This window comes from Crinia signifera, chromosome 1 (genome assembly GCF_055691185.1).
Source record: "Crinia signifera chromosome 1, ASM5569118v1, whole genome shotgun sequence".
Taxonomy (NCBI): domain Eukaryota; kingdom Metazoa; phylum Chordata; class Amphibia; order Anura; family Myobatrachidae; genus Crinia; species Crinia signifera.
Genome location: NC_139217.1, coordinates 201,977,320 through 202,002,134, shown reverse-complemented (window position 1 = coordinate 202,002,134; position 24,815 = coordinate 201,977,320). Strand labels below are relative to the sequence as shown.

At 42.0% G+C, this 24,815-nt stretch overlaps 1 protein-coding gene across 1 annotated transcript in view; it reads left to right on the top strand.

Annotated features, from left to right (window-relative positions):
• Positions 1-1,918: 1,918 nt before the first annotated feature.
• RFX2 (regulatory factor X2) overlaps positions 1,919-24,815 on the top strand; it is a 47,860-nt gene continuing 24,963 nt past the window's right edge. The window contains exons 1-7 of the mRNA XM_083176338.1: positions 1,919-2,189; positions 17,143-17,274; positions 18,219-18,308; positions 20,362-20,438; positions 21,881-22,145; positions 23,621-23,695; positions 24,309-24,399. Coding sequence (XP_083032464.1) covers positions 1,962-2,189; positions 17,143-17,274; positions 18,219-18,308; positions 20,362-20,438; positions 21,881-22,145; positions 23,621-23,695; positions 24,309-24,399 — 958 coding nt within the window. The 5' untranslated portion in view covers positions 1,919-1,961. The remainder of the gene's footprint in view (positions 2,190-17,142; positions 17,275-18,218; positions 18,309-20,361; positions 20,439-21,880; positions 22,146-23,620; positions 23,696-24,308; positions 24,400-24,815) is intronic.

Genomic DNA, 24,815 nt, shown 5'->3' with positions numbered 1-24,815 from the left:
AACGCTTCCTTGCTAATATCCCAGATTGAGTGACCCAGGACTCCTACCTGGGCTGGACCCAGAATGCCCCCAGGTACAGATAATATGGGGGACCCCTACTCATTTTGTCCCCCGTATTTTTGGAACCAGGACCAGCCCTTGAGCCTGGTGCTGGTTTGAAAAAATCAAGAGGAACCCTAATTGGTTTTTCCCGTGATTTTTTGAAACCAGGACCAGCTCTTTGATGCAGTTTTTGACCCGCATTCCATTAAATAGTCGATTTTTTCAAAACAATCCTGATTTCAGAAAACGCGATGTGCGATTTCAGAACCTTACTAGAAATCACATCCCATTAAATGTCACCCCAGATATCAGACACAATCAAACCCTCATTCTTTCTTCCATAATCTATTTCTTCAGATCCACCTAAAGTCATACTTGCTTTTGTACCATCAGGCCTGGACTACTGCACTGCCCTATGCCTTGGCCAGCAAAAAAAAAAAATTGCACTGCTAGCAACAGGTATCAAGGGCCCAATTCAGATCTGATCACAAAGCACCTTTTCATTCTCAAATGGACAAAGCCATGTTAAACTGCAGGTGGGGTAGATGTAATGTGCAGAGAGATCGATTTGGGAGAGTTATTTTGTTTCTGTGCAGGATAAATATTGCCTGCTTTATTTTTTCACTGTAGATTTCAATATCAACACATCCCACCCAATTGTAATGGAGCGATTTCAGGGCATTTTGTAAGTGATCTGACTAGATTGCTTAAAAAATGCCCCTACATCGCTGTGTAGGGGGCCATAGTGATGCGCTGCCCTCTGCGATGCTATCGCCCAGTGATTAATTTCCAGCATGCTGGATAAATCTACTTAATCGCTAGTCAGGACCAGTGTTCTCACCAGAGAACATGGGCCCTGACAGATAGCTCAGCACATAGTGCTGTGTCTAGCATCACTCAGTAAAATCTCCCCGTGTACAGGCCCCCTTAACTCTCTGCACATTACCTTTGCCCCACCTGCAGTGGACATGGTTTTGTCCATTCGAGAAAAAATAGGTCCTTTGCAATCAGATCTGAAATAAGCCCTAAATGCAGCTTACCCGATTTCCCTTAAACTTCCCGGACAGATCCCTGCACCTTGGGGAAAAAAAGGAAACATTGGTTCTCATTTGCCATCGATGTAGGGAAACCATCTGGTTCTCCCACATCGATGGTAAAGGTATTCGACATCGGCCATAAACCATCAATGATTTCAAATCATTGATGGCCATCCCTAATTGCAGGTGAGGGTCTCAATAGGCTCAGAACATGGCACCCCCTGTATTAAACATAAAACTGCTTCAGAACGTCATTTTCCAAACCCAGCCTGTAACATGGCAGTTAGGAGATTGATCTTGCTTTACGTTCTCTCTCTCTCTCTCTCCCCCCAAGGCTAAGAACATGACCCCTAAAAGTGACCAGCATGCATGGTTTTTACCAATGCTAGTGCGCCTGCAGGCCCGTGGGTGGGGATTCCTGCCTTTGTGTATAGCGCGCCCTAGGATTATACATGACATACAGTAGGTAGGAAACATCCGCTGCGATAACAGAGAGCTAACGATCTACTTAAGGCCTCGGGCACAAGTACTTTTCCTTGCAGAAATAACAACGTCGTCGTCGTCATCCCTCCGTGACCGGCGCCAGTAAGAGAGGAACAACATGCTCCATCCACGAGACTCACGCCAAGTAAAATGGCGCGGGCCCTTTAAAGAATTCCGCGCTCCCACTTTCCCGGAGTTTGGTGGTTGCCCCGGTAGCTGCCCTTCCCCCACCCCTAGCCAATCACCTCCTCCCGCCACTGCCGGCGCCAAAGCTCTGACCCCTCCCTCTTCCTTGTCAAGGAAACTGATACGAAAGGCGGGGGCAGTGGCTGGAGACACGCCCACTGGGCTAGGCCATACGACGAAGGACCCGACGTCAGACGGCCGCAGCCACTGAGTATGCAGCAGGAGGGAGAGCGGGGCGTGGAGCTGCCGGTGTTGACGTCAGAGGGAGAGGATAGCAACAGTTGCCTTGAGACCCCCGGCGCCATAGTGACTGTAGCCGTGGAGACTGTTACTTGCCAACCGGAGACACACGATCAGCAGTGGCCGGAGGAACAGCCCGGGACCGCGGGGCCACAACCCTCATATCATCACGCAGCTAACCGCACGGGGAGACAGACCCAGGTGAACAGCTCACCCGCACTGCCAGGCCTACACTGGGGATGGGACACCGGGGAGCTAGGCAGAAAGAACTACATAGGGATAATAGTGGTGAAAGAAGTAGTTTTACACCGGCGAGTGCAGATAAGACCTCTTCATGATGCTGAGGAGGGAGGAAGGAAGGAACTTGCACTATATATAGATAGATAGATATCAGGCCAGGCCAATATAGGTCCAGGAACATTTTATTTTTTTACATCCATCCGCTGCCTGGTGCCTTGTCATTTAGGGGATATATTTCGATTTCCAGCAGTTGAACTGAGAGCTTCAAAATATCTTCCCTTTTTTTTTTTTTTTTTGGTGCTAAAGTTTAGTGGTTTCTATAGTAACAAGTAGGTATCCTAAGTAGTCTGCTTCTCCTCTCTTGATTTAGCAAATGCACTTGCAGTTTACAAAACATGCAATTCTGTAACCTAGTGTAATATGGAGAAACATGTAAGCACGCAAACAAAATCTATTTTTTTTTAAATATATAATGCATCTTACCCCAGTTTTGAGTTACACTACCTAACATTTAAGCTGTATTTCAGAATTCATACTTTTAGTATGTAGGATATACAGTATATATACTGTTTATTACATTCTGTCTAACCACAGCTTTATGACACTTGCAGCTATGTGTAGAAAGTATGAAGCATTTTACATTTTACTATAACACACAATTTGCCTGGCAGAGAGAATGGTGTAAAAGGCAGGTTTTCCCCAGTTATGTAAATGAGCAGATGCTCTTTCCCCATACACCTGTCCCAGTCACCTGGGAGCAAACACTGACAAAGCTATTCAGCACTGACTCATTTTGCTGGCAAAGAGGCTTGTTCAAGAAATGGTTTTGGTGCCATTAAAGATCTGACTAGTTACAGTATACACTTGAAATTGTTGCCTTTATTGTTTTTATTTTTAAATATACACCTTTTAACTTTTTTCTTTTATACATTTTTGCTCTGCAGTGGCCTTTATCTGCCAGATTGTTTATTTTCATCACCCTTGGTTACCATACAGCTCAGCTAATTTTGTGCCATATCTGAGGGCAGTGATCATAAACAACTCAGCCTTCGTAATATAAAAGCTGTGGTGAAAATGCAGAAGGGAGACGGTATAAAACAGAATCGTGTATTTTTCAAACCAATAAACATAAAATCATTTAAAGAAAATATTTTAAACGTCTTCTGTTTTTAAGCATTCCCTTTGTATACTCCAGTGTACTCCGTAGTTGGGTTTGCTCTTGTCTAGTTCATGAGACATGCACTGCAAGAATATTGTGTTTAGCATTGATTCTTTGGTGTACATTTACTGAAGCTTCTAAAAATTAAATGAGGTGATGAGGCACATAGGAACCAATCAGATTGTCTCTATTTCATCTGAGGAAATGAAAGCCAGAATCTGATTGGTTGCTATGGGCAATATCACCTATTTTAATTATTTTTAAACTTTAGTAAATTGTCTAGTAAAGTCCTATTAAATTATATTGTAAATGGAAGATAAAAATCTACATAGGTTACATTTTTAACGATCAAGCATTGTGGTTACTACTTTGGGGTCCATCTAACCAAAAACAGTCATAGTATGTTGAAATCTTCTTTAATGCTGTGTCGTTTCTACGGCGACTTTAGTCCATGGTGTCATCTCCTAGCTCCTATGTCACTACAGATTGGTAATGAGTTTGTTGCACTAAAATCCTTCCAATTATCTAGAATAATTATTCCTATGTTACCGAAACTTATTAACAGTGGTCATTTTTATACTTTTGGCACTGAATGATTCAAAATGAACTCAGCTGGCATTGTTCCTAGACTGTTGCTATAGTAACTGCAGCCAGGACTTATTTTATTGCGTGAGATTTGTGGGTTTAGTTTAGTAGTCACATACTCCATTACCAGCTCACCCTTTGTCCCAATTGAGGAATTCAGTTACAGCAGAAAATTGTTAGATAGATATGTAACTGGGTAAACGCACAAAAAGCATCTCTTCTAGATCTCCTATAAAAAGTACAAAATGATCACGTTTAGCAGACTTATGAACTTGGAGGCCTATGCATTGCTTCGATTAAGATTTCATTTTAAACCAGGTTTCCCCTTCTATGTACAAAGCAAGCTCACAGGGACAGCAGTAGCTATAACACCAAGCCCCACAAAAGAGATTCTACCTGCATTCAAGTGTTTCACACTTCTAGAGATGCTTCTCCCGGAATCTGACACTGTGCATCCCCTCACCATCAGTTTCCAGAGACCTAAAGATCCCTCTCCTCCCCAATTAGATTTAGGATTTAAGGAGGGCCAAACTCCAAAAAACTATGTTTTCGCAACCTGTTTCTGCGTTTTATGGATGCCGTGGGCAGACAGTATTTTTGATATGTTGTAGTACACTGTCGAATGCTTGACCGTGCCAGGCACTTGCTTCTTGATTTCCTCGTCCCCTCTCTCAGACATCAGCTCCACATGTCACCTGATCTCGTTTCCTAATCAGCTTGCTTTTTCACATCCTATGTGTAAAACCTGGGTCGCGACTGTTCACACTGGTGGACACACGTGTAATTTCCAGGAATAAACCGTGTGCAATTGCAAGGGCATTACACTCAGGAATATCGCTCACGGCCAAGACACAACACAGGAAACTACTGCTTGCCCTGGCAAAAACCCAGGTTTTTGCTGCAGTGAGAACGGGGTATCAGTAGTAGTAACTGCTGTCCCTACAATTGACATCCTTGGCCACATGGAGGAATATTGCACTTCTGAAAGACTTCTCCAGGAGACATTGAGCATGTGCACAGTTTCAGATTAGAGAGCATGCCAATTACGTGCTCTATGGATGGTGTAAATGTAAGTGGCTAAACCCTAAAAAAGCTTAACTTGACTGCGTTTGCTACATAGGAGTCATATCATAGACCCCATTAGTTGCTCTTTTGCAGGCGATTTCTCTGACATCTCAGGCCAATACTACATAGCTCTGATACATAAAATGAGAAGAAACTGCTGTTTACAGATTTATTTGAAAACAGGCCTTGGGTAAAAAAAAGGCCTCTAATGCCAGTATGGCAGCGTATGTGCTGTTATGTTTATATATTTTTGTATATTTGTAAAATGCAAATCTGTAACATTCAGGGCCAGATGTACTAAGCCTTGAAAAGTAAAAAAGTGGAGAGAGAAACGACGAACCTACTAACTCCTGTCACTTTTATCAAACCCTGCCTAGAATATTGAAGTTATGAGTTGATTAGCTGGTACTTTAGAACTCTACCCTTTATAACTATTCAAGGCTTAATGCATGTGGCCCTCTGTCCTAATCAATGACAGGATTGTTTTTCTTCAGGAAAGTGGTGAGTGTGTATCGATTGTTATCACTTTCCTCAGTGATGTACACAAGTTCCAACTTTTTTTTTTTTCTTTAAAGTTTTATGTTTTCTGGGATGAGTGGCAACGTTTTTGCCCAGCGTGTATGGAGAACGATGATGGGGAAAAGCACTGGGCTGAAAAATGCTCCGTGCATACACTTAGCGAGTTTCCCCATGGGCGACGGCTTTCCATAGCAGGACTATAGAAAGACGTCCATCCCATCGCTCATCTGCAGGTAATACTAACAGATAAGCGGCCGGGCCAGCGATTTATGTGGGAGTGCACATTAGCGCTCACCACTCATCGCTGCCCCATACACACTTGGCGACTTTCAAGCTGAAAGCAGCTCAAAGGTAAAACCTTCATCTCAAAGTCGCACCGTTTGGTCCTTTAGTGGCGCATCTATTCCAAATAAAAAATACATGCTTTCCTCCTTGATTCCATCAGCTCTTCAGCCACCGTTTCACTGCATAATTTATATTGATGCGTATGCTTACATTTCAGTGTAAATTTAAATTAGTGGGCCCTTCAATTAATTAGTATATTGTTTTTATAGCACATATGTAAATGTTGCACACAGGATTTAATTATTTTTGTTTTTTAAGTTTAATTTTACTTGTAATTTAAGGGAGATATTTAGAAAATAGCTGATAGAGATAACATTGTGAGAGAAAGTACAAGCTAATCAGCTTCTACTTTGCATTTTACAGACTGTAGATGTAAGAATAGTCATCATGAGGTAAAAGTGGTATTGGTGCATGTTATACTGTAATTACCAGCAAATGACGGGTGGTATGTGCCACTATCAGTATTACCAGCACAGCTAGACTTTGGATACGGCAGGCAGTATATGAACGGTCAGTAGCACCCATGCATACCTCCCAACTTGTAGGGAGATGAAGGAGGGACACGGAGGCGCGGTGAAAATTTTGTGGGGGCGTGGCCTATACTCACGGCTCCCTACAAGGCCACGCCCCCATTTTGACGCTATTGGGCATGACCCAGAGGCTCTATGAGTCTCTAGACATACCCCAAGCCACCTGGCTGCGGGAATAGACGCATGCGCGCAGCGTTTATTCCCTGCTGCTCAGCAGCCGACAGTGGGACTACCAACAGCCCCCTCTTACTGCCTGCCGCGGGAGGGAAGCGGGAATGTCCCTGAAAACTGACACGATCCCGCGGTAATCAGGACTGTTGGGAGGTATGCCCATGCACTGCTGCAGGGACAACTCTGTTTCTGGGTGCCTGCTTAAGGCAGCATGGGAGATCTTGCGCATGTCTGGTGAGACTTGGCGCATTGGCCCTAGGCTTATGTGACAGAAATCGCCAGAGAGGGGGGGGGGGTTTCTACTCCCCTGCTGTAGCATGAGATGGTAAATCTCTCTGGTAACTGCTTCACCTCAGTGAAGAGGAAGCTTTATACCCACATGAAATGTAGGTGTATAATACATGGGATTTGGACTCTGGGTCAGTATGTGTAAAGGTAAAAGTTGTCGTTTTTTTTTTTTTTTTTTTAAAGTGGGCCAAGTGCAGCCTGAAGCATGGCAAGAAAAGTGGAACACTAATTGGGGTCTACACAATAAAACTTTAAAAAAGGACAAAAAAAGTGAAATACTGTCAACCGTTTCCGTGTCAATTATCTCCATTTGGGGTCGACCCTATGAACCACATGTGTAATACACATAACCCTATTTTTTGAAAAATGACAGGAGCCAATTAATTGATACTTTATCTCTCACAATTGCTCTCTTTCCAAGCTATGATACCCAATCCCCCCCCCCCCCTTTTTTTTTACTGGTAGAAGCAAAGCATAATAACTTTTCATATCTGCACAGTGCAATACACTCACACATTGCAGTTAAATGCATGCACATACAGGCGCGCCGAACCTCCTGAATGCCGTCTGCGCCTTGAACAGCATATATCTATTTGCAGCTCTGTAATAAGACCTTTGTGTCATTTCAGCAGGCAGCCCAGGTCTATCACTGGTTGGCCTGGCAAGGCTTTATTGTCAGAAACAGCTGTGGACATATTTAACCATATGTCCCATCATTACCTTTCAGAGGGACTAATGAATATGAAATTGGTTTGGTGTGTCCAACTCTGGAAATAACAGACAGTGCTAGAAGAAAATAAAGCGCTGGTACATTTTGCTTTAGAGTAAGACGTCTGGATATGTCCAGTGAACCTGAGATGTGTTGTGGTGACGTTCGCTGAGACTATCTAGGCTTGCATGATCTGCAGATCTGACTCGCATGACCTGCAGGCTGAGATGTATTACTGGAACGTATATGTACTGTAATTAATGACTGATTAGAGGATTTCTGACACTCAACTGTTATTTATGAATATGTATGTGCTTTATCCAGCTATGTTTAGATTGCTGTTACACAAACCTAACATTCTTTTTTTTCTAAACTCATTATATTGTATCTTATTGCAGCTTTTTTGTGCAAGCAAAAGGGTTAAGACCATACTCAGATATTTGTATTTTCCCCAAAGTTACAAGCTATAAACCACCTCCGTGCCACCTGTATCCTAATGCCTCCAGGCGCTATTTAAAATACAGCGGCATCAGTATGTTTTCATATTTAACTTTCGGTCTCCTTGGTTCCCACACTAAACACAAGGGGACTTCCCGTGAACCTTGCTGTGCAGAGACACCTACTGGTTAGAGGAACACAGTTGGATTCGGCATCACTTCAACCCCCCCCAAACACGTTTAACTTCTAAATCCGACTGTGGAATTTTTTGCCTGGCATAGAGGCGAGCATATTTTTAAATCTGACTCCCCTGTCTGTTTAAAGGGACAGTCCTGCAATCTTTTAAAACAAATATTTAAACTTTACACTGTGCAACTATAGTTTACGTTCTGGTAACTAGTTCATACTGTTTCCAGATACGTGTTATTAATGTGCTAGGTAACTTCTGTTCTTTTGGACCAATTGCTATGTCGAGCACAAAGTTGCTTTATTTTGTGGCAACCACGGAAGCCGGATAAATCGCCAGGTGCGCGCTCCTGTTTTCAGTCACCTAATGGTAGCTGGTCGGAGGAGCATGCTCCTCCGACCAGCAACTTCCCCTACCTTTTCTCCCAGCAGTGTGTCATTTTCATCAGCGACCATCTCTGCTTGCTGATGAAAATGGGACACTGAGCAATATGATTGCTGAACAATATGTTGCTCCGTGTGTACACAGCTTTAGATTGCATCTGCACTCAAGCTTTGTCAAAACTTGCGTCAGATTTGTCAGTTGGCCACAATACATTGATATTTCTTCAATATACTGTATATGAATATATTTTACATAGATATATGAATGAATAGCTCCTCTTGCTGCATTCACTTCACTGTACTGAAAATATGACTGTAGAAAGGTCATCAATTAAAAATAATTGATTATTAAAAATCACTAATGGTGTATAATCAATGTATAGTTTTACCATTGATTGGGGAGAACCAAATATTTTTCACCATCGATGGTACGGAACCACACAATGGCATAGCTCTGCGATACCCGCTAAGCCCTACCCCCAGGCTTTGATTAGCTCAGAGCCCAGTTAATAAAGTATGTATGACAACAAGTAGGGAAACAATAGGGTGGTTTAATACCATTGAGGTTAACCATCAATGGTATTATTGATGGGTTACCCCTCTGTGTCTCGTCCATGTAGTAGGAGCTGGGCTGTTTTTCAACTAGAACTATGCCATACATCAGTGGTTCCCAAACTGTGCCATGGCACCCAGGAGTGCCTCAGGAGTTGCTGGGGTGCCCTTAATTGGTGGTCCAGGACCAATTAAAAAATAATTTATGATCAAGTAACAGACAAAATCAAAAGCTATGTGGACAAATCAAATCCTGTTCCTCACCACATAACTGAACCTATGGATGACCTATAAACACAATTTGCTTAATTTTATAATTTTTCTTAAGACCTTTTTGGCCTAGGATTGCAATTAAAAAAACAAAATCTAATACTCTAGGGTGCTGCGATTCTAAACAGTTTGGGAACCACTGCCATACATAAATTGGAGAAACAAGCCAAAGGCAGAATATAGAGTTCAGTGCTGGGCAGCGCACCTTAAAAAGGACATAAATGAATTGGAACAGATACAGAGAAGGGCGACTAACAAGGGCGTAACTACCATAGGTGCAAGGGGTGCAGCTGCTATGGGGTCTAGAGCTGAAGGGGTCCCCTCTTTGCTTTTGTAGTAATATATGTTTTACGTATATTTATCACCATCAGTTGCTAAATAGGGGGCCCTTACAAACTTTTGCGATATGGCCTATGAATATCTAGTTACGCCCCTGGCGACTAAGCTAGTCACTAGAATACAAAGATAGGTTAACCAGGCTGAATATGTTGTCACGGGAGAAATGGAGGTTGAGGGGTGATATGATTAGTATGTTCAAATACAGAATTGGGAATCATATGGAACTGGGAGATGATTTGTTCACTATCAGGCCTATACTTAGGACACACAGGCATGTATTGAATTAAGAAGAGGATTCTTTACCATTAGAGCAGTAAAATTCTGGCACTCATTGCCGGTGGGGGTGATTACAGCAACTACTGTTAATGAATTTAAATCAAAACTGGATGCATTTTTGGCCACTAAGGGAATATGACTTACTAAAGTCGGTAGTTACAAGTCAGATAGGTTGAACTCGATGGACTAACGTCTTTTTTCAACCTTAATTACTGTGTAGAATAATGTGGTGTACAATTTTTAGTGCTTTTCTAGAATGTTAATAATAAAAAAGGGTGGTTCCCAAATACTTGTTTGTGACCCCACTATGCTCTGGACAACAATAGATTTAGCTCATACAGCTGAGTCACTGATCTGTTCCTCATTACAAAGGAAATGGGTTACATGAAGGCAAAGTAAATCCTAATGTGAAATGACCTGGGATAAGTTAACATTGCAGTGAATGCTGTGATTGACTAAATTTTATATTCTATGAAGAGCCACATCTTAGAAGTGGTGTTCATGGAGTATGATGAGCCCTCTGGGAAATGGGGCAGTTAGGAGCGAAGGAAGCTTTAAATAGCAGTCTAATATCAACATTGTTCGTGAGGACCCTTTCCTCCCCGGCTGCCTTGTCAACAGGTGGCAAGAATGTTGCATTAAAATACCAATCCTGGCATGTAATATTAGGCAGTGATGTTGGAACAGTGCTCTAGTTGACTATAGCTGGCTTCCATATTTATTTGGAAGTCTCTCACCATCCAAAGAGGAGGGCTAGTATATTTTTATGTATAAGCAAAGACGATCATTTTGGTCCCCCACCCCCCCCCTTCTTTTGGGGGGGGGGGCAAAGCTAGTGGAGCTGGCAAACATTGGAAGTTTCAGCACAAATGTATTTAGATCTTTTTATTTAGATAGGTGTTTCATTTTAGGTCTAGATCAGATTCAACCAGCATGCTGATGCAATTAATTATAGGGCCAGATCATATGGCATGACTTACTAGATTGTCGGCCCATTCTTTAGAGGTGCAAACTCCATATCATTGAACTTTTTATTCACTAGCATGCTCTTGTGACAGATGTGACTACATGGTATTCCCCCGCCGGCCACAAGCATTATGACATCCACCCATACATGAAATATTAATTGTAACAGAGCCTTACATTGTGCATTATTTAAAACTGTTCTGCTCTTCCCTCTCACAGTTATGTGATGTTGTCTTTTCAGTCCCCCCCCCCTGCAATTTAAAGTGCTTCAAATTCCATATTCCACCTGCTTGGGTAACAGATGCCATCTCCGGAACACATAACTGGATGCTTATGAAATGCACACCTTGCTAAGGTGCCATGGCCCTGCCACTGGGGCCAGATTACCTTTTTGGGACGGATGGAGCTACAGCACCAGGTATCCACATAAAAACTGGCCTATCATAATGACAGCATGATGATCACCAGATCATCTAGCCGCATGGATGTCTATAATTCATTATTAATAAAATGACATTCCTATTTTACACTTATGCAATTTTTGTACTTATTTTTTTAGGAGGACACTGGTGCTTATAGTGTATGGGTTCTACATGACATTGGCCTGGCCTCACCTCCCCCACTTCTCATAATAGGCAGTTGAATCTGTCCAGCTCCAGGAACACAAGGCCCTTAATCCGGCCCTGGCTGCCACTGCACTGCCGTGTCCATTGTATATGGAAGAGGTGGCCTATCTCTGCCTGCTTTCATTTCATTCATTAGACCGTTCGGGAAGTGTATTCCCCCCCCCCCCCCCCCCCTTAAGTTTTACATGTCATATATAAATGCACAGTTGCACATCTCTGATATTCTGAATTGAAATGTCCTCTACGTTAGTTATGTAGGACTAGAGGGCTTTCCTCAATATTTGGCTGTAAAGGTCTAATACATAAGTTGTTACTTTCTCTGTACATTTTATAAGCAGCAACAGGTGCATGAAAGGGAGAGGGACTATCTAGAAAAGAGTGACCAACAGTTTTACCAACTAGCAAATATGACAAAGATATCCACTTCTCAACATTGCTGCTGTCTTTGGTTAGCCCCGCCTCTAATGTACAAGTTATGGACAGGTGACGGTTTTGTGAGTCAGAGCTATGATCGGTGTTCATGGGATCCAAACTGATACAAACTCAAAACCTGTATCAAACAATTCTATAGGTCTCCCATGGTGCATACGTTTGGATATTTTCGTTATGTCCTAAAAATGTCCTGTTAACAAGTGTGCAGAAATCTGTAAGCGGCGCTTTAGGAATCCTATAATAATTTACCCTACATTACATTTGTGATGATTTCCACTTGTCTCTGGTTTTTAAGGAGTTAAGGTTAATCCTTACCTCTTACCAGCATGTTTCAACTTGTCTTGCTCGGGAAGGGTTTTTTGTTCCCCCATTTTCCTTTCTCCACTCCTATGAGAACACATTCTTTGAATTCTTTAATGCTGCACAGTGTCTGATTATTATGGGTCTTAACGACAACCCCTAGTGAGGGCGACAAATTAGAATTACAATAAATGTAGAGGGACCACTACGACCTGGTTTGAATGTGAGTCCCATATAGTCACTTACATGATCACTTTAAAGTGTTCTAGAATTTATATAAAAAATAGATAGGTGTGTATGTATGTATAATACTGTAAGTCCAAAGTAACTGGGTCTGGTGCCCTCACATCCAGAAAGAGTATTCAGCACAAGCAAGTGTGGCACTCAGGAGAACTTGTAAATAATCACGATGGCACGGACTTAAGTCTTTGCCATCATGATTATTTACACGTTGTCCTGAGTGCCACATTTGTGTGTGTGTGTGTGTATAACATTTTTATTTATTTTTATTTTAAAGAATCAGTCACTTGTTTGCTACATACAGATCTGTTAGCTATTGCTAAAATAATATCCATTCTACTAAATGGAGTTCATGCACTCATTCCTATGCTTGTAACAGGTGTCTGTCAAGTTACGATGACTGATTTCAGGTGTCCTTATCTATCAGACTGCCTGAACTTTATGTGCCCAGTTCCAAGTTTTTTTGTGCCACTGTATGTTAATAGCACCTGACCAGCCTCTTAGGGTTATAGGATGGTGTAACATTTTTATTTTATTTATGTTTTGAAGAGTAAGTACCAGCCAATTGCATCATTAAAAAAAAAGCTTTTTAAATCAGTGTAATTGTTGTTACCTGATGTTTCACCTTGCTTAGAGTAAATGATCCTTTTAGAAGTTTATGAAAAGTATGTTTAATTTTATATAAATATTTCCCCATATCCATTTGTGTATGTATTATGTAATCTGTAGTTCTATAGTTTATAATCTTCTCTAGATATGTTTTTATGTTGCTGATTCTGTAGCCCATTATTTTTTATTTAAAATCTAAGAAACGCTGTCCTAGCAGTGAGTCGGGATCTAAAACCATCTCTTGTCCACCCCTCCTTTTCCCCCATTTCGCTCAGTCTAGTATAATAGATGACACATTGCCTGGTTAATGGTAGACAGCAGAGCAGCATACAGTAGAGGAGGGTGGAGGGGGGAGTGAAGCAGTGTATTGTTTAGTTTGGGATGTAATCTCTTGGTTGCCAAGCAACTGACTCGTGGATACGGGAGTGGACTGCAGTTGCTCCTAGCAACCGTTGTTTGCAGAGTAACAATCCGTAGGAGAGCAAACAGAGCCAAGCATGGCAGCCTGTGCTTTACGCATGGAACATCTGCATCTGTTTTTCTGCTGATTAAACATAGTTTGACCTACGCTCTCACTGAAATCTCTGCGTTGCTCTCTGTTTACACATAGAATTATTTATACATGTTATATTTTGTTTCATAGTTATCTTAAGAGCGCAAGCATAAATGTATCTGGATTTTGTTGATACATAAAATCCATTCTGACACTTCTGAACTGTTCAGTATTTATAGCATTGCAGTAAAGTTTGTGGTTTTTATAGTGATAAGGTATATGAAACCTGAATTTCTGCCATTGTTGTCATTTAATAGCTGATATAAGACAACTAAGGGGTTATTTATCAAAGCTTGGAGAAAAAAGAAAGCGCTAATGAAGCAACCAATGAGTTCCTAACTGTTGTTTTTCAAACGCAGCCTGTAAATGCAGGGCTGTGACCACACATAGCGGAACCCGCTGCGCCGCCTGCAAACAGGCTCCTATGCGGCTGACCACATATTAGCGGTGCGGCCGCAGCCGTTGGGTCCTTCTGCAGCATGCTATGGTTGGCACGGACGGTGGAACAACTGCTATTTATTCCTTTTATTTACAGTTTCTCATATAGCGCAGCATATTCTGACATAGAGGTAGGAGGGCCCTGCTTATAATCTATATTCCTGGGGTAGCCAGTGTCAGAGTAATGAGTGCACCTTTGCAGCAGCTAGGTTGTCTGGAAAATGTGAACTGTTGTTAGCTCTCGAGGACTGGAGTTGGCTACCACTGCTATATTCAATGTGAACACCTACATTTCAATGTAGGTGTTCTCACAGTGCTACACATGAAATGCAGTCAGGCGTTGGTTGGATCCTGTTCTGCAGGAGCCAGCCACACCGCTCAGTGTGGCCACAGAGGGTGCTGCTGGACAGGACACGCTGCGATGTTTGGTAGCAGCTGATTGGCTATTACTTTTCTCTGACCTTTGAAATGCCATCTTAAGAATTATGCATTCAAATGTTGCCCTCCTAGATGTTATGTGAAATCTCCAAAATTAGGGGTTAATGATAGACTATAAACCCACATTGTAGACATTTTATCAGGGTAGAAGTGTGTCTTATGCCAAACTTAAAGATGTTCCCTTGTGAACAAGTTATCTGTTATCGTGTGTACACATGGTTAGATTTGGCTTCCGATGTTCCCGATATAGGGAACATCGGAAGCCAAATCGCATGCTATTTTAGGGCTTGCGAGCCCGATGCGCTGCCGATATGCGCTCCCGTGTGAGCGCATATCGGCAGCCAGAGAGGGCAGGCAACACTATATAGTGCAGATCTGCACTATATAGTGTAAATTGTGCCCCTCTGGCATGCCGGGAGATGCGTGTCCCGATGCGATCTGATCGCGTCGGGACTCGCATCTCACGGCAGTATCTGCCGTGTGTACACACCTTTACAGAAGTAATGTTTGTTTAACTAAACTTTGATACAACAAATGCTAAAACTTTTATTTTTGTTCAGTGCTTGTTTACATATGTTTCACACTTAATTTTATCGCTCACTAAAGAATTTCCTGAGGAAGTGTAGCAATTTCTGTTATATTATCCTCTCACTGTATACCTTGTATTATCAACTGGGCTTGATGACAAATGGGCTGCTTCAAACGGTTGCAAGTCATACAATATGATTTTTTTATTTTATTTTTTTAAATACCTCCCTTGGAACGGTTTTCTGATATTTCCTTGTATGCAGTATTGGCATATTGTCTGCAACTCCCTCAGTTGCTGCAATTTTTCTTTTATCATTCTCGAACTCCAGCAATGCCTCCAGTTATGTCATGCCTCAATGATTTCAGGCACACTACATTTCCCCTCCCCTGTCACCCGACCCCCACACCCATGGTGTTGTATTGAGTCTCACATATAACTCATATGGTGATTGTTGGTGATTTTACACAAATTTTATAAAAAAAAAAAAAATTGAAAAAAAAGTTGACTGACCGTAGTTACCATTCACTAGATTAAGTATAGAAATCAGTATTGAGTGTTAATATTTTTATTTATCCTATTAAAAAAAAAAAAAATCTGAATTTATATGATGGCCTTTCATACTCCTAAAGGAAAAACACATCTATTTTCTAATGTTCTGAATGTAAAACATATTCAATAGTTTTAAACTATTCTATGTGTGTGTGTGTGTGTATAATATATATATATATATATATAATTTTGAAAGCCTAATTTTTTCTTGCCCTTAAGCTGTGTACACACTGTATTGAAGGGTAGTTGTTCCGATCTCCCCATCAGCCCAGGTCACCCGTACACACTGGAGCGTTCTTAGTGAAAGACCGAAGATTATTGTTCCATCCTGTATTATCCATGGCATTGTTAGCAATGTAGTTAGATTTGATGTGCAGCACCTCAAACCTAGTGTCACCGCAAGCGACCGTGGCAGCAGCCATATCACGTGGCAGCATATCGCCCGGTGTGTGTCCAGATCTAGTTTGCCCTCAACCATACCGGCACTCTGCTTCATATCGTTACCTGACTAGACTGTAAGCTTTCAGGATCAGGGCCTTTTTTTTTTTTACACTCTGGTCAATTTGTCTGTTTCCCTACTCAAGATGATTATGATTCTATTTTTGGGGCTTCAGGTAAAATATACAGCCGTTCTGAATTCCACAGGCAAGTACATCTAGAAAAATGAGATGAAGCGCTCCATAGTGCAAGTATTTTATTAAAATCCTGTTATACAGGACAAAAGGTTCATCTCACCGCAATAATGAAGCCTAAAATACCGGTGCTGTGAACCTAGCATTTGGAGCCGGTTACACTCTCCTGGTCTCCTCACGCATTCAACCACACTAGGCAACACCCCAATGTGTGTTTTTTGTTGTTGTTTTGTTTGAGCCCTCTGATCAAATCCTATTGATGAAACGTGTTGGGGGTGTGGCCTAGCGTGACCGTGAATGTGTCTTTTATGGATGGCCTACTGTCAGTGATTCAACACGCAGAACATAACCATATAATTCTTGCCACATGAAGAAGCCAGCTAGCTGCTGGCTTCTGCACGTGGAGTTTGAGTGCCCAAAACAGGAATTGATCCAGAGTTTGGCCATATTATGCAGCCCTATTTTTGGGCACTATGCATGGGTACCCAAACAACAATTGAATACTGACTGGGGCATCTAAACATCTCGTTTAGACCGGAAAAATAAACAGTCCATAAAAGTCAGCTAGGCTTAGCTCAAAATTTCAGTGTCTACCTTCACACTGTGAACATTTTGAAAACTTCTGAATGTGGCAGATGGCTATGGTCTAGAAATGTCTATTCAGGAAATGCTTAATGTGTGCCACCTTATTTCAGGGGGATGGGGGGGGGGGGTTTCTTTCCTGATCTTAAAATAAGTTAGTGTTATCTATGAAATTATTTTTTTGCCATGATTTTTAATCTTCAGGTTTCATGTTTTCTTTTAGATAGCAGCATGCAAAGTTCAGATAGTGGCTCGGATTCTGCGACCTCTGTCGCGTTACGGACATCAGCATCAGCGCAAGCTCCGGTAGTTCAGCCTGTACCGGCTTCCCAACAGGTAATGGTGATCACAAGCTGAATATCCCTTTTTATGCCTGGTTAGTCGAGCAGTTTATGTTAGCAGTACATCTGCTATTAAACTTCATTGGATACTGTGTAAAAAGCAGTATGACAACAATGTGTATATTAAAAAAGGAGTGCAGTAACTTATTTTACATTATGAAGACCTAATTGGATAAAATTTGCCTGGAGTTGTTCAAGTTACCTTAAACCATTTGGTTCATGCCTGTATAAATTTGGTGCTTACAACAGAAATTAATATTTACATATACGCTACCTGGGTATTAAAGTGAATCACTTGGTTGTACATGGTAGTACAGATGTGTCCTCATCACTGTTGCTGCAGCCACGCCAAACAGCCATTCTTGGCACGCCAACATCCCTGCTACTGTTTGCGCTAATTGTTGGATTGCAGTGCAACATTGGAAGCAGTTAACTTCTCTGTAGTCAAAATATGGGATCGCATATCATACATCATATGCAGAAGGATACTGTATGATGTATCTTATGTGATCCTGCTGCTGGGCGCTTCAAGGGGGCTTGTATTTGTCTTTTCTCCTTGGAGAAGTCTCATAGTGTGTGGGGGCTTTAGATGCGAAATCGGGTTGAAATGACGTTACTATGCTCACTGCAGGAATCTCGCACACATGGTGGGTTAAGGCTATGTGTGTGAGGACACATCTGTATAGCTATGTTTGCTGGACAGGTTTTCATTAGACTCCAGCTTATGTCATCCATCTTCCGACAGCTTTCATGTTACTGAAAATGTTATCTGCTATAGTCACAAATTTGATTTATGATGTAAGGATGCATACAAATATGGTAAGCAATTGACCCAATGGTCAATATTGATCAGCATTGAGGATATTTAATTGATGAAAGTGAAATGTAATGATTTGTGAGCAGGATTTTCTACGCCTCGTAATTACCTTTTCCTTCCAGAGGAGTTTGTCTCAATCGTCTGGCTCTGCTCCCAAAGGAGCACATGGTCAGGGTGTCTCTGTGCCCAGAGCTCACCAGATACAGCAGCAGGTAAACGGTCCAGAAGGGCTAAGCACGAAGTCTGGCTGCTACTAATCACCCTACTGCCTACCTGTTTGTCTACAAGTCCCTGAAATACGGCTGGCACGCTTCCCTCATTCTTCACATGTTTTAATAGTTTTTTTGCTTAATGTCCTCTAACTGTACAGAATAAAAGCTACTTGATGGTGATATAGGATTTGGCTGTTATTGCTTGTTTGCTGTACAATGCATGGTACACTCTGCATAAAAAATAAAAGTAATAATTGTGTAAAGTTTTACAATCTACCAAAAATATTATATAAAAAAAACCCTTAAATACCTAAAAATCAAAAGCTGAGGTGAAGATTTTCTTGTGTTTGCAGCACAAGGTTTCCCCACAGATGTGTTATACAGTTTGTGCACATTTTTAATATGAAAATGTTGTTAATATTTCAGGTTACATTGCTTGCTTGTCTCTAACTACTTGCAGGGCTACAAGTTGACCTCCCTGTTCTTCCGTTACTGTGGTTTAGCAGGTGAATGCAGTTTGTCATTCTCTATTTTTAGAGAGGTGGAATCCATTATTAAAAAAAAAAAAAAGAGGGCAAGGTTTAAACAAACTAACTTTAATGTGAAAGCTCTAATATGAACTGGAACAAAGATGATCAGAAGTTCAAATAAGGATGCAATTCAATTAGCCGTGATAACCCATTTTTTCGCACAGAAAAGTATTTTATTGCGACTTGAAAAAAAAAAAAGGATTTTTTCAGATACTTGCATAAGTCTATAGGGAATTCTTTTCATCACCTCCTGAGCGATTGATGAACACCTGCACAGTTAGAGCCATGGTGATATTTGAACCCAAGACACTGAGGTAGTAATGCTTAGAATCACAGCAGCTATATGACGCTATGCGCTAGGTGTGTTTAAACAAAGTGTGCAGTATACCCACCCTGCCTCCCGAACATACTTCTCTATAATATAGCTGAAATTGCCATTTGCTGCATTCTGTGGTAGTGATATTCCCAGGTAACGGTTAACCTTCTTTAGAGCCCAGCAGCATGCAGAGGAGCCCTGGGCACTCCTGCCCGGATACTGCTGCGCACTGGTCCCTGGGAGAGGTGGATCTATTCAGCAGTGTATCCATCCAGAACTTACCACGGCTCACCAAAAAGTGTAAGGGCGGGTTGACTTGGGACCTGTGCAGCGTGACCTCTCTGGGCACTGCAATCATGATTGCTTCTGGTGTTTTTGGGCCAGAATCCCAGGATCCCACCAATCCGGGAAATTTCCTTCATAGTCACAGTGTAAGAAATAAATAATAACCACAACTATAGCTGTATCTTTTGGGTTTTCAATATATACATATATATACTCAAACTTCACTATTAATAAAATGGTCCAAGGTTTGGTTCAGATTCTACAGCCCTGGTTCTAATTAAAAGTCCAAAACACGAGAACCCAGTTCTGAAGTGACTAGTTTAGCCAGGTGAATTTTACGCCATTCATTCCTCCCACTTACACATCAAAAAGGGCAGTTTAGTGACATTGTTGACATTGGGACAAGTTTACTATTTTGAAGGCCTATAATATCTTTGTTTCCTAATAAAGTATAGAATTAGCAGTGTTAAGATTTTATTGAAGGTGTTGGCCACTAACAAGCTGCTGTACGCGCTATGTGCCCCAAGGAGATACATGCTGCTTCTAACATTACAGCTACTGTCCCACTGCATGGTTACCGACCTACTGCATGCTTGTTATCGGTATGTATTGCCACAAATCCTGCTACTACAAGGGAGCTTATTGTTAATGTACTACTATGGTCTATTTCCTTCTCCACAAGAAACTAGAAAGACTGCAAAGAACTCAGGTGTCAGAGGGAATAGGTTTATGTAACTTATACTCCATAGTTTATCATTCTACTTTAACATAATCTTTACTTCGCAGCAGCAAAAGCTTTTTGTCCTGCAGGTAGTCTGTAAATATATGCTTTTGCAGAAACAGCGACTGCTTGGGCAAATCCAATAACCAATGAACACCATATACTTCCACAGGTGGTTAATTTTATTTTTTATTTTTACAGGTTCAAGCTGTCCAACATGTCTACCCAGCCCAAGTGCAGTATGTGGAAGGGGACACGGTGTACACCAATGGCGCCATGTAAGTTATATGTAGCTCTGTCAGCTGTATTATCTGTATATTTATCTCCTAAAGACTGCTGTAAAGCATCCCCAAGCTGTGCCCCTGCATTACATACATGTTCTCTACGGTCACAGGTGCGCAGGCATACCACTGGATAGGTCAGACTAAATTTACTTAATTGACTTCAGTTCATTTGCCAGCAGTAACCGAAGTGATTTCATATTCCTCAACTAAACCCTGGTATTTTTAGCGGATATTTCGACCATCTCTCACAGCAACATTGGCACGGAAAGGGTTGAGGTTTGTTTGTCTTGCAGGCAAAGCTCTCCTATAATGTAAGCAAATGGGAAACGAGCACAGAGATGGGATGCAAACATGTACACTAATGACTCCTATTATGTGCAATGTAGTGACTGTTGCAAGGATTATCTATATCATTTATAGGTGGCACACTAACCAGAATTAAATTGTTTTAACTTGGCAAATACACATAGCCAAACAGACTTCATCTGCTCCTGAATTGTGTAAGGTGTTGGAGCAGGCTATATTTTGTAGCAAATAGTATGTTATTGCAAGTACCTGTTTACCGTTTTATCTGTATAAATGTCAACAATAGGTTTGTGGGGGGGACAGTGGCTAAAGCGTGGGCAATTATATAAATTGTCTAAAGGGGCGTACACACTGTATGATTTGGACACATTTCTGATTTATTTGATTTTGCTTCTAAATCAAACAGGGCAGCACCCCCCCCCCCCCCCCCCCCCCCAATGCTGCCCTCCCCTCTGATGCCACAGCGAATGTTTGTTCACCCAATAATTCTTTTTAAATGTGATAGAGAAAATAAAGGTGAATTAATACAGTTCAAACTATAAATTTATTCTGAAAATGTAACTCTTAAATGGCCCATGGGCCACACTCAGAGTTGGGAGGAAGCCAGTACCACTTTAGTATCACACTGTTGTCCTTGGCCTGATTTTGAGTTAAGCTGGCTATGCACTGTACTGTGATGTATCGCAGCAGTGTATGGCCACAAAAGGCTGAAAGTCAATTGAGAAGGTGGCAGCACAGCATTCTGATGAAAGGTACATAGAAGTCAGACAGTGGTTTCCTTATGTAATACTTGAAGTACTGTAGCTCATAAGGGACAATCAAATGCAACGTATCTCAGAACACTGCACAGGCATGGTATTGATTTACTGAGGTCATTTTAAAAGTATGAATCCAATAAATTGCAAAGTGTCATATCAATAGAAGTACATTACAAAATATGCTACAATGGATTTAGCCCCTACTTCAGCCCGCTCTGAGTTCATGTTGCTGCATGTTTACCACATTGTAAGCCTCTATCATATTTTTAAATCAATCCAATTATGCTTCACATTTTTAGCTAAAGTATTTATCAAGGCTCACAATTATTTATTTAAGTATTATTATTATTTTTTTGTATCTTCTATCCACAGCCGAACTGCTTATTCCTACAATGCTGAAGCCCAGATATATGCTCCCAGTAGCGGTGCTTCATATTTTGATTCTCAGGGCGGAGGTGCACAGGTGACAACTGTGGTCTCCACTCCAACTGCCATTCCCTCCCACAGTATGGTGGGCATCACTATGGATGTGAGTGGGAGCCAAATCATCTCTAGTTCTGGAGCATACCTGATCCATGGTGGGCTGGACAACTCCCGCCATACTTTATCTCACACTTCCCGTTCCTCCCCTGCCACGGTGCGTATCTTGTACATGTCTATCTGGCGTAGTGATATAGCTGTCTATTGGAACAAAATGTACTGCACTTAAATAAAAAATGGTGTTCCTAAAATATTGGTTTATATTAATCAGTCAAACTGGTACTTAAGTCATATAATGTATCATGTATGGACTTAAAGTCAAAATACTCCTAGACATTGACCGTATGTGAAAAATACTCCTAGACATTGACCGTATGTGAAACCTTTGTAGTAAAGATCCTTCCAGATACCATAATTACCCTAACTGGTATCTTTCAGAGATGCGTTTTATGGCAAGCCATCCATGACAGTCAGTGTTCTGTTTTATCATCACAATAATCTAAATGTTAAAGGCTTGCTCACGTCAGATTGGGTATTTATTAGGGATGCCAATCCCGGGGCATTTTTTCAATCCCGGGATTCGGGATTGAAAAATGCTCAATCCCGGGATTCCCGGGATCCCGGGATTGGCTTCCCTAATTGTGGGGGCACATGGGGAGCACACAGAGGAGGAGAGAGATACAGTACTAGAGTCCCCCTGACTGCTGGGAATCCGGTAAATACCTGCAATCACCTCGGACATGTTCTCGCGTGTTCCCTCACACCCTGGGCGCCCGAGCGCTGGGTGGGTGGGCGGGTGGCAGGGAGCGCTGGGCGCCGGTGAGCGCTTTGCCGGCCGTGAGTGCATTTGGCCGTCCGTCAGCGCTGGGTTGGTGGGCGGGCATTTGGCCGGGAGCGCTGGGCGGGCGGGCAGCCGTGGATGTGCGGCTGTGCCCTGCGCAGCGTGACCTCGCAGCGTGACCTCGTCACGCTGCGCACTGCGGGGTATGGGAGAAGCCGGGCAGCGTCTGAGTGCTCAGACGCTGCCCGGCATTAAACTGCGCATGCGCAGTTTAATCCCGAAATCCCGGGATTGGAAATTCCAATCCCGGGATTGAAATCCCGGCGTTTTGGGGGCCAAATCCCGGGATCCCGCCGATCCCGATCCCGGGATTGGCCACCCTAGTATTTATTCTCACTGTTCTCTGTTTATGAATGGTCAGTACCTCTGAAGACCATGTTCCTTATATAGGAGTGCACTTTTTTTATCTTAATTTTTGACCTATTGCAGACTCCTTTCAGGGGGCATACAACAAAAATATTCTTTTAACTTCATTAAAATGTAACTGTTGGACAATTCCATTTATGGAATACTAGGGCTGTGGCCAAGTATTGCTATCTATTCATTTTTGTAGTTACAATTACAGGACTTTGCTAACATATTTGGTGGCCTTTGTGTCCTAACAGTGTGTATGTGTATATCATGCGTTTTGCTGCTACTTTCAGAGTAATCATTGTTAAGGTCTTCTAAATCTCTACGTTGCATGTTGCAGATCCAACAAAGCTTTTTCAACACGTTCACTTTTCGGAAGCCAGATAATCGTGGCTTTAAGTCTGACATCTCCTCTGTTTTTTGCATGCTTTTCTCTGTAGCTTGAAATGGCGATTGAAAATCTCCAAAAAAATGAAGGCATCACCTCTCACAAAAGCAGCTTGCTCAACAGCCATGTAAGTTCACCTCTAACTTCAGTCTGCTCGCTAAAGTCCTCTGCTTTTCTTAAAAGCTTTACCAGCTGCATGTTTAACACTTTGCACAGTATTTGCCAGCAACACGCGATAACGAGTTCTACGGTTTTACATTAATAGAGATAGCCTTACTCTTTTTTTGTTTGTTTATTATGTAGCAGTACATTTTGTGTAAAAAATAATTCTATTGGCCTATATTGGAATAATTGTGGCACTTGCGCTATATATAAAATAAAATTGTCCCTTTCTGTATGAAAGTTTTGTAGTCTATATGAACACCAGTTTTAATTACTTATATGACTTTCAATTGCTAACATTACTAGGAAACATTTTGATTGCTTTGAGGTAACATAACCTCACCCATTGGATTATAAGGGACAGTGCCCCCCCCCCCCCCCCCGTGGTAAAAGTATCGCATGAAGGGGCAAAATCCTGCATATAGTGATCATGCATTGTATTTTTTGAAAATCGTGTTTGCTCTACGCCAGTAACATTTTCTTTAGCAAGAGCAGTACTTTGTCCCTAACAAAATGTAGAAAAAAAAGTATATTCCATTAACACCGGCTCATGCTCCGCTATTTTTGTCTTGTTTTAGGAGTTGAAGTGCCAAGTAACACTTTCATTCTACTTAAAAGTAGACAATGGGGTGTATTCAATGCTGCGGGCCCGCTGTCGCCACTCGCAGGGTCAGTTTTCAACTGAGCCCTCTGCATACGCTGTTTCATTTTTGGAGCGAGGGGGAAATGGCTTATGCGGCCACTGTAACAGCGAGCCTCGCGGCTAAATGCAGCGGGCTCCCTGCATTAGTCGCAAGCCTCGCTGTTTGGGGGAATCCTCGCTGTCCTCTGGCAGTGAGGATTTCCCTGCGGCATTGAATACGGTGAGTGTCTGGCGTGGGGGTTAAACAGCGAGGATCGCTTGTTTTCTGCGATCCCTGCCACTTAACTCCCTCTCCCGCTCATTGAATAGGGCCTCCTATGAGTGCATTCTCTCTCTCTCTCTCTCTCTCTCTCTCTCTCTCTCTCTCTCTCTCTCTCTCTCTCTCTCTCTCTCTCTCTCTCTCTCTCTCTTTCTCTTTCTCTTTCTCTTTCTCTTTCTCTTA